This window comes from Xyrauchen texanus, chromosome 37 (genome assembly GCF_025860055.1).
Source record: "Xyrauchen texanus isolate HMW12.3.18 chromosome 37, RBS_HiC_50CHRs, whole genome shotgun sequence".
In the NCBI taxonomy this organism is placed as follows: domain Eukaryota; kingdom Metazoa; phylum Chordata; class Actinopteri; order Cypriniformes; family Catostomidae; genus Xyrauchen; species Xyrauchen texanus.
In genome coordinates this window covers 27,326,530-27,337,598 of record NC_068312.1, presented here as the reverse complement: position 1 = coordinate 27,337,598, position 11,069 = coordinate 27,326,530, and the positions used below count along the sequence as shown (strand labels likewise).

At 39.6% G+C, this 11,069-nt stretch overlaps 1 protein-coding gene across 1 annotated transcript; it reads right to left on the bottom strand.

Annotated features, from left to right (window-relative positions):
* Positions 1-544: 544 nt before the first annotated feature.
* LOC127631229 (leupaxin-like) lies at positions 545-10,553 on the bottom strand. Its single transcript, XM_052109292.1, has 9 exons — positions 10,497-10,553; positions 9,393-9,517; positions 7,731-7,789; positions 7,490-7,589; positions 4,662-4,940; positions 4,394-4,567; positions 3,935-4,016; positions 2,805-2,953; positions 545-947 (listed from the first exon to the last, which is right to left on the bottom strand). The coding sequence occupies exons 1-9, from the start codon at positions 10,507-10,509 to the stop codon at positions 681-683; spliced, it is 1,248 nt and encodes a 415-aa protein (XP_051965252.1). The 5' UTR covers positions 10,510-10,553; the 3' UTR covers positions 545-680.
* Positions 10,554-11,069: the final 516 nt, after the last annotated feature.

Here is an 11,069-nt window from a genome sequence, read left to right as displayed (position 1 = left end):
ACCATCTTTTTGACTGTGCGCACGTGTTGTACGCATACATCCTCATGGTTTGACGTCAAAATCAGAGAATAACTAGATTATTTCAAATGTCATATAAATGCTGATTTCTTGCTTATCGTATTTTGTTAATAAACTGTTTTTTGAGAGTAATCAGCATATTGGTGTTTCTCACATCGCATTAGCTTTTAGACACTATTGGTTAGGTGTTGATTTAGGATAAGGATGTCTATTTTGTTTTACTCTCATTTGCTTTTAGAACACTATTGGTTAGGTTTAGGTTAAAGTTTTTGTTTAGGGAGGTACATTTCTTTTTTCCATGTCTTTCTAACATTCACCTTTTAAAATCTAGTGTTATTATGACACATTTCACTTGCATTTGGCAACCCCACTAGACATTTCAATGGGAAACTGCAGCAAAATATTGTTTTGTAAACAGAATTTTCATGAGATCAGGCAAAAAAATTATTTCACCTTTAAATCTGAAAATCAATTTTAATTCTCATAAAATATCTTTAATAATAATTTAATTCTGTGCTGCATTTATTAAAACAGCAAGGATGGAGACATCTACATAGTTAATAAAATAATGATTGTACTTAAAAATACTCAATAACAATTCTTTACTTACAAAAAATATAGCAATTCTTAAACAATTTTGACATCTTTTTCTGTCACCTCATTCACAGAAAGAGTTTCGTGTGACATACTGAACAGTATGGCTTCCCTCCCTGGTCCTTAATCTCACCCTGACTCAGCTGCCGAAGACAGAATGCACACACAAAGTGCTCAGGGTGGAATTTGAAGTTAAGGGCACTGATGCAGCGACCTGATATGGGCTTGCCACAGGTTCCACACAGAGTGCCCTGTCTAGAGTGATAGTGAAGTGAACAGAAGAGCTGACCATTCAACTCCAGGAAACAACCATCGGTAAAGGGCTTCAGGCAGTCCTGCACAGAGAGAGAGAGAGAGGCAGAAAGAGGATTACTAAAGGAGCATTTATAGGTTTAATTCACCCAAAACTTGTAATTCTGTCATCATTTACTCTAAACAAACTGCAACTATTCTTCAAATCCTTGGAAGAGGAATTCAAGGTAACAAGAGCCAGAGAAGTAGTACAGTACAGGGACTCAAGTGATCCGAAGGTGGCTAAAGCAGGGATCCAATTGAGGACTGGCTGGAAGTGGAGGGCTGAGGAGGCTGTCCAGGAAGCCGAGGCAAAACTGTGGCACAGGAGGCTGGTGTGAGTAGTCACACAAGGCCGAGCTGGGCTAGGATCCTTTTTAAATCCCTAAATGAACACCAGCAGAGGAAAGTAAAGGCACCGCCTAGTGCAGGAAGAGGTGTGAGCAACAGTGGAGGAGACAATAACCTGCATGGTGGTGGAAATGAAGCAACAAGGAGCTTGGACAAGATGGGAGAATGCGGTCGAGAGGAAAGTGACCTGGGCTGAGCTTTGGAAAGCTGAGCCACACCACATGCAATTTCTCACCCAGGCAGTGTTAAATGTGCTTATAAGTCCATAAAATCTGCACATATGTGGCAAAGCAGAGTCACCAGCATGCCCAATGTGCTCCAAGTGAGGAAACCTGGAGCACATCCTCAGCTGTTGCACAAACACACTTGTAGAAAGTCAGTACCGATGGAGGCATGATCAGGTTCTAAAGACCATCGCTGAAGCCATCAGCGCAGGAGTTGAGTGGGCAAAGTAGTCCCGACCCTCCAAGCAGACCATCGCTGAAGTTCACTAACCATGTTGCAGCCACTTCCCTATGACCGGACATTGTCCTTGTGTTTGAGTCCACCAAGCAAGGTGTGCTGCAGGAGCTGACAGTCCCATGGGAAGATCGCTTGGACGAGGCCTTTGAAAGGAAGCTCTCCAAGTACGTGGGGCTGGTCAGAAACTGTCAGAAGGCTGGACGGATAGCGAGGTGTCTCCCAGTGGACGTTGGATGCAGGGGATTCACAGCCCGTTTTTTTAGGCAGAGCCTTCAGCAATTTTGGCATTGAGGGAGAGAGGAAGAGGAGAGCCATCCACAGAACCACTGAAGCAGCAGAGAGCGTCTCAAGATGGCCGTGGCTCAAAAGAAGAGAGCCATCCACAGTACCACTGAAGCAGCAGAGAGCGTCTCATGATGGCTGTGGCTCAAAAGAAGAGAGCCATCCACAGTACCACTGAAGCAGCAGAGAGCATCTCAAGATGGTTGTGACTCAAAAGAGGAGAGCCATGGAGTCATAAGTAGCTAGCCATCTGGACACAAGCTGGGGTCTGATCAGCCACGGCTGGGTCACCTGGAGAAGAGTGTATGGTATTGAAAGACACAAAACACCCGATGATTCCAGGCATATCACTGAAGATGTGTCCAGAGGCATCAGTAGATGTATGTACACAATAGACTTGTTCCAATATGTTGTTTCAAACATGTATGACTGACTTTCTTCTGTGGAACACAAAGAGAGATGTTAGGTGTAATGTTAGCCTCAGTTGAGTTTTTTTCTTTTCTTTCAATTCAATGAAACTGAATGGTAATAAGATAACATTAATTCCTTTTGTGTCCAACAGAAGAAAGTCATATAGGTTGAACATGAGGGTGAGCAAATGATGACAGAATTTTGGGGTGAACATTTCCTTTAAAATGAATGAGGGTACTCTTATAACTTCTGGATAGATAAAATAGCAGATGAAGACTTCACCTTTGAAGCTCACCACAATAGAACAGACTGACTCACTCCATATTGCTTATTTATAAGGAGTAAGTCACATTATTGTATTGCATTCCAGTCTTCCCCAGCACTAACTCACTCACCGCACAGACAAAGCAGTCAGGGTGCCATGTTCCATTGGCTGCAGACAGATAGTTCTCCTTCACTGGCTCTCCACAGCCAGAGCATTTGGGTGCAAAGAGGCAGTAGAAATCCCTGGAGCAATATGGTTTACGATCTCTCTCCATAAACCCTGTCAAGACAAGTCCATTGAGTACAAATGCTCATCTCTGAAATGAAGACCAAATCTGTTGTTTCACAAAATGTATTAAGTTTGGGGTGCTCTGGGCATGAGTGATGTAATAGGGCTGTTCAGACCGCTCATGTATTTAAAAACTAGACATAATACAGGGCCACAAATCCAGCAACAGGGTGGTGCCATTATGATTCTGATCGATGTTGGAATGTTTTCTGGTTCAGGTCTCTATAAGAAGCCATTTAAAACAACAAAAACGAGTGATCCAGATTGACAGCAACAACCATATTAAGTGTTAGCTGTAGAGTAGAATTGCAGTTGTTGGCTGTCAAAACAACTCAAGCTAATTTAAGCTAATTATTATGTGTACAAGCGGCATGAAAAAATACAGCTTCTATCTACTTGTAAAGCAGTAAAATTTCACAACAATGGTATCTTAAATTGAGCTTCTTTAGCTAAGATCATGCTACAAAAACTATTTTTCAGGCTAGTCCAGCTAATGCTCATAAAAGAGCTCAAGGTGGCAATATCTGTATCTAAAAGGTGATTGGCTCTTTTACTTTTGAGGCGAGACTTCTGTTTCTACATCCGCCATATTGAGCATTCCAATTTCTCTCATTCATTTTAATACAAGTGCTCTGTCTCTGATGCAGCACACAGACATAGATATTTGTCTGGTGCATGTTTACATAGAAAACCAATTGAAAAACAGCACTGACAAATGTGAAAATGTGTTCGTGTGAATGGATCCGAATGGAACAGAATGCAGTATCAAGCCATTTTTAAAAGTTATTTTTAACCTTAAACAACATCCAAAAAATGCAGGGCTACTGCGTGACACCCTTTGACAACAGTCAAAGATGTCAGTCTAGAGGATGTTTACATAGAAAAACTATTAAATAACATCATAGACTGATGTAAAAACATATGTAGTGTGAACAACCCCTTTGTTAATTGGCACATTTGCAATTGTCTCACCGTCAGTTCCAAACATATCTCCACAGTGGGAGCAGAAGAAATGTTCTGGGTGCCATGTTTGGTCCATTGCTGTTAGAATGTTCTGTGTAAAACAAACACTAAATTATCACCTGCTGCCCTGACTGGAAGTCATGAATGTTTGTGAAGTGAAAGGGTTCAAAATGCCAATGACACAGCCACATGAAACAATTAGTTTCGTCAAATAGTTTATAGAAACTGCAATTTCATGCTTTGGGAATTACTTGTGTTTGGTGTCATTTGAACCTATAAACTAGAGCCACAAACATTTGTGTTTCATACATTATACATACATCATACATTAGTGTTTTATACATTAAACATACATCATACATAAGTGTTTTATGTGGCGAAAAAGTGCCACATTTTAAACACCTCTGTCTGAGAAAACTCAAACAATGGGCTTTAGCAGTGTAAATAGAGTCAGTGATGGCAGGTCACCTGAGTAATGGGACCTTGGCAGTAAGCACAGTGAGGGGAGAAGAGGTTCTGGTAGTCTTTCTCACAATATGGCTTTCCATCTCTCTCAAAGTAACCACATGTGCCAAGTTCTTCCCTGCACACCATACATACAAAGTGTTCTTGGTGCCATACTTGACCCAGAGCTGTGATAATCTGCATGAGATTTTGGACATACATATAATGAGAACAATATCTTTGCTTATGTAGACAAATTAATCAAATAAATGCTAATTATTGTTGATAATACCTTCCCAACAATGCATTTGCCACATGAAGCACAGTGGCCCTTGGCAGCTGTTTGGACCCCCATTTTCTCCATGCCTGAGCTAAGAGAGCCCAGCAGGTCATCTATAGCATCCAAACCCTTGGATTGTTTTTTTGACAGAGGAAGAGTATGTCGGTTCTCAGCCCTGTTATTGTCTTCTGCTTGCTTTCCACTAACACTGTCTTTAGTTTTTTCGTTTTTGTCCTTTATAGACTTGCAAGCAATTGGAGGTGGGCTTGATGTGGGTACTTGTTCTGGAACCTACAAAATAATGCAGATTTGGTTCATTGTCAGCCATTGTCACCAAGTTTGCTCAATCAGGAAAGTTCATGTGCTCCTACTGCCCTCTTTTGGTGCTGCTCGTTTAGTACAACAATGCAAAAATATAAGTCCCTAGGTGCATGAGAGGGTTGGTCAAAATTGCTACAGTAGTTGTAGTTTACTGAATTGCAAGTTAAAAGACTTAAATACATTGACACAATTGAGTAATTTAATTAGACATATAGTTTTCCGATATCTATTTGTTTGGCTCCATTTGAAGACGTTGAGGTAAATTAATGCAGTCTGGAAAATAAAGTGTTCTACAATGGTCCATAAAATGAAGGTTCATTTCTTTAACATATGATGAATGAAATATATATTCATTAAAAAAAAATTATAAATTGCATTTCAAACCAATTGAAACCGTCCTGGTTATTTCTGTAACCTCCGTTCCCTGATGGAGGGACTCTTTTTCGTCGGAAGTGAGTCATGTGTAGAAGTCCCATGGTAGGTCCTACCCAACAGGGGAGGAGTTGCTACAAACATGGTGACTGGGGCAGAGGGCACTCTGCCCAAGGAAGACACAGTTTACCAACAGAGAAATGATTTAGCATTTATGTTTTGTTTTTATGGAGTGCCTTCTGGTCTGAGACAGTGCAGTTGCCATACCACACTGTGATACAGTTTGTTAGGATACATTCAATAGTGCAGCGGTAAAAGTTCAGCAAGATGTGGGGGGACAGGTGAGCTTTCCTTAGCTTCCTAAGGAATTAAAGGCACTTTTGCGCCTTTTTGATCAGAGTGGAGGTGTTGTAGGTCCAGGAAAGATCCTCAGAGATATGGACACCCAGGAACTTGAAGCTTGTCACACGCTCCACTTCGTCCCCATCAATGTAGATTGGAGTGTGTGTGTGGCCCTTCCATGTTTTCCGGTAGTCCACAATCAGCTCCTTGGTTTTATGGGTGTTGAGTGTGAGATTGTGGTTGGCACACCACACTGCCAGGTGCTGTACCTATTCCCTGTAGGCCATCTCATCATTGCCGCTGATCAGGCCTACCACCATGGTGTCATCTGCAAACTTGATTATGGAGTTGGAGCCATGCACAGGTATGCAGTTGAGGGTGAAGAGGGAGTAGAGGATTGGACTCAGCACACATCCCTGTGGTGCACCAGTGTTCAAAGTGAGGGTGGAAGATTTGTGGTTGGTGATCCTAACAGACTGTGGTCTGTTAGAGAGAAAGTCCAAGGTCCAGCTGCAAAGGGTGGAGCTGATGCCAAGATCAGGGAGCTTGGAGATCAGCTTGGATGGGATCACAGTATTGAAGGCAGAACTGTTTTTGTCCAAGTGAGTCAGGGCGGGGTGAAGAGCTGAGGCTATAACATCCTCAGTTGACCTGTTGGGTTTGTAGGCAAACTGATATGGGTTCAGTGTTGGGGGCAGGCATGTTTTCAGGTGGGAGAGGACCAGCCTCTCAAAACACTTTGCTATGATTGGAGGATGAGCAACGGGGCGGAAGTCGTTGAGGGCCACTGCAGCAGCATTTTTTGGTACTTGTACAATGGTGGCTGTTTTGAAGCAGGTGGGGACAATGGCCTGGGGCAAGGAGAGGTTGAAAATGTTGGTGAAGACATCAGCCAGCTGTTCTGCACAGGCCCTGAGCACTCGGCCCGGGATACCATCAGAGCCAGCAGCTTTATATGCATTCACTCTGCTCAGGGTGGAGCACACTTCAGTGGAGGAAAATGTGAGTGGCAGATCATCAGGTGGGAGCACAGCTGTTTCCATGCTCAAAGCGAGCATAAAAGGTGTTCAGTTCGTCATTGTGTTCAGAATGCGCCACTTTATGTTGTTAAAGGTGCCCTCAATCATTTTTTCCCCATTAAAAAAGTTAAAAAAAGAAATTAATTGTAATTTTGAAACATATGCATAAAAACATGACCATTCATATGAGATAAGGACTCTATTCATATCAGTAAACTTAAAAAAGCAGGGGCGCCCTCATGGGTGCTTACATTTTAGAATCACATGAATGCTCCTCACTTAATCTCAGTCTTGTTAGTGGACACTTTCACTCTTGGATTAAATTAATCATGGCTGATTGTGAATGTAATCTGTAACTAAAAACTATTTATTTAGAATCATCCACACCACTAGGGGTCACTGTAAGTCCAAAATGAGACAAAAAAAGTGTACCTTCAAGGAAAACTTGGTAAAACAGTTTTTTTTTTATTTTTTTATTAATTCAATAAAATAAAATGGGCAAAAACTTGGCCCATCCATTTTTATTGAGGCCCACCCAAAAGTAATTTCCTGGCAACGCCCTTGCTTACAGATGTTGAATATGAACTTCTTGAGTTTCTAATTCTATTTCCTTAAATTCACATTTGAATTAAAATTCTGCATCCTGTTTGCTACCTCAATTCACATTAAATTCAAGTTTAGGAATTTAATTTAAATTTAAACTGCATTCTCAATTCAATTCTCAATGGGGCACAGCCATGTTGCATGAACTGGTTAACTGATGCAGACCTCATCTGTTTCACTTACCTCAAGATCAAGACCTAACAGTTGATTCCTGAAGTAGTTTAACTCCTGTGTGGCTGTGCTGGGTCTCATCAGTCCTGCCTCCACAGGGGCTGGAAGCTCACTAGAAAAATATTTCTCTACTTAGCAATGAAGGTAATGGCTTCTAATGGGAAAAGGTCTTCTAAATGTTCACCTCAAAGGACAAAATGCATGTCAAAAGTGTTTATTAATACAAAAAATGAAACAAATATAGTACATATACCTGTAGGCATAATTAACAAAGGCCTGTCCTGGTCCAGTGATAAGACCTGAGGACTCAGTCTGTAATGCAAGAAAGAAGCATTATAGATTAATTTTTATCTTAAACTGAGTTTGTGTGTGTGTGTGCGTGCGCGCGTGTGTTCGCACACGTGTGTGTGTGTGTGAGTGTGGGGGCAGGTTTAAGTGGTTTACCAGGACTTTTTTTTAGGTTACAAACTGGTATATACAGTACAAGGGTATTATGCTGTAAATGTGGTTGATGAGGACATTTCTAGTGTCCCCATAATTCAAATCGCTTAAAGAACATACTAAATGAGTTTTTTTGAATATGTAAAAATGCAGAAAGTTTTTTTTTTGTGAGGGTTAGGGGATAGAATCTATAGTTTGTACAGTATAAAAATAATTATGTCTATGGACAGTCCTCATAAGGATAGCTGCACTAAAGTGTGTGTGTGTGTGCGTGCGTGGGTGCGTGTGTGTGTGTGTGTGTGTGAACATACATTGGCCTAACCTCAGGGCCCCACACTTGATAACTGTCAGACTACATTTCCACATCCTAGCTCTGTCATGAAGATTTGTTTTCTGAGACAATAAACTTCTGAAATGGTTTCGGCACCTCACTTTGCTCTGGATTTGAAGATATGCTAAGCAAAATGTCTTTGAGCACATGAAATCAGCAATATTTATAATTGTCTCTGTATATGTTTTGCATCTGAGTGTGTAATGTTCTTACCGCTTACCCCAGCGTGTATTTATCACTTTGTTGGGACCAAATGTCCCCATAAGGATAGTAAATATCGAAATGTTTGACCTTGTGGGGACATTTTATTGGTCCCCATGAGGAAAACAGCTTATAAATCATACTAAATTATGTTTTTTGAAAATGTAAAAATGCAGAAAGTTTTCTGTGAGGGTTAGGTTTAGGGGTAGGGTTAGGGGATAGAATATATAGTTTGTACAGTATAAAAACAATTATGTCTATGGAAAGTCCCCATAAAACATGGAAACACAATGTGTTATAATACATTTATACTTATATACTCAACTTATAATTGTCTCTGTATATGTGCTGCATCTGAGTGTGTTATGTTCTTACCCTTACCCATGTGTGTGTGTGTGTGTGTGTGTGTGTGTGTGTGTGCGTGTGCGTGTGCGGCGTGCGTGCATGCGCATGTTTTAATTTGTAGCTGATTTATAATTGTTGTTGTTTTTTGTTATTGACAAAATTAAAAATAATTGCTCTCTGATATAGTTTCAATTTTGTGTGTGTTCATATTGTTTGTGTGTGGGAGGGGGTGAATGTTTTGTACTCTGCATGTTCTACACTCACCCCATTTCTGTGTGTGTTTTTTCTGCACTGTGGCTGATTTATATGTTGTGTTTGACTAATAAAAAAAAATGCTTTTGTAGTCTGTCCTGTTCTTTTCTTACTGTCAGTCAATTTAGAACTTTTTTTTATGACCACTGTAGACTTATTGAATCAAGTCCAGATTTGTTTTGTGTGTTCAGATGGCAAGTGGAGAAAAAGTCACTACGTCTTGTACCGCTCAGATAAGCAAAACCATTTTTATAAGATCAGAAAAAATTATTTCAGTCAAATATAACCAAACAGAATAGAAAGGTTCAAAGAAATATAAATTGGCCTGTATGAAATGTTAACTACCTGTCCATGCAGAGTTGTGTTGTCCCTTTTAAATGAGGTTCTTATTGAGGGAGTTTTAAGTGGAATTGCTACAGGAACAGTTGCAGTCTGTGAAGAGTTCTGAGCCAGCTCCTCTAAAATCATGTCTGCAAAACCAAAATCACATTTGTAACTGCTGCAGAGAAATCAGTGACAAACACATAACCTTAACAATACCTGTTGAAATAACTGTTGCACTGAAGCAGTCAGAATTATGTGCTTCTAGGTAGGCCTATATATGTACAAGGTGAAGCTACTGTTTATTAGCAACTTATGTAATTTCCTGAGGAAGTGAGAACGTATGTTGCTGCTGTCTTCTTAACAGATGGAAAAGACAGAACATGGCAAACAAAAGCATGAATTTCATATTTTACCACATATTTTTGCTGACAGAAATAAAGTCACTTGATATAGACATGAATGGACTGATTCACTTTTGTCCGAGTTCTCTGAAAAATGGACGCTCTCAAGAGAATGATTTTATAACATTTATAACTTACCTTATGAAAGCAAAATGAATTGAATTATTAATAATCTACTTAGACCACATTGTTGCCTGAAGTGTATTATACTGTATGCATGGATTTCTTAAAATCTTTTTATTTTTATTTTTTATTTTTATTTTTAAGAAAACACTCTTCTCACTTGCTCTTAGAATACCCTGGTTAAAAACAAAGTGATTCACTGTAGATAAAACTGCACACACTTTATACTTTAGCTTAAACTTATTAATCAATGTGTTATGTATGCTGTATTATTGTATGGTTAAGATGTCAGATTCACACTGATATGGTCCCTTTGTGGTGGTATGTCTCACTATTTTGAGTGTATCAATGTGTCTAAAAAAAAAATTTTCAGATCGTGTTTTATGAGACTACCAGATCTTAAGCATATACAGTATGTTAGAAAATACACTTAACAGATAAATACCAAAATAAAGAGATGAGAATGTCAGTGTCTTCTAATTTTCAGAAAAAACACTTTCGATTTTCAATTACCTTTCACACTCGTGCATGGTGACTTACTATCATTTCTAAATTTTTAGTGTTATAATGACAGAATAATTTACAATGTCAAACAACTTACCAAGTTCATCCATGCTGGTGTGGAGAGTGAGATGCCAGGTAAGCAGTGTGTATGACGTGTTCCTAGTGAGCATGTGTGACTGGGTGAACTGACAAAAGCAGCTGTGGGTTGAGCCACATGTGAAACTGATGCTGCTTCCTTTTTGTTCTCTCGCTGTTTCAGTCCTTATCTCACGATTTTCACCCTGCTATGCTTCCCTTTCCAAAGGGACACTCTGTATGTTTTCTTTGCACTGCTCAGACAGGCAGCATTATAGAAGTGAGATCAACCTGTGTACTTATTAAAAAATACCTTTGTTTTATTACACTGTAAAAATAAAAGATAGTCAAGGCACCATTTGTGGTTTTATTTTATGTATTTATTTATTTTTATTTATTTGTCCTTTATTTAACCAGGAATAAAACCCACTGAGATTAAAAATCTCTGTTACAGAAGTGTCCTGGCCAAAATAGGTAGCCGCAGAAGTTTACAGTTTTAAATATCATTTGCAAAAGAAAAACAATTAAAATTTGTATCAATGAACTTTGTATCAAGGCACAGTGCAAATTACAGTGCAATTAGTGAAAGTGTTGG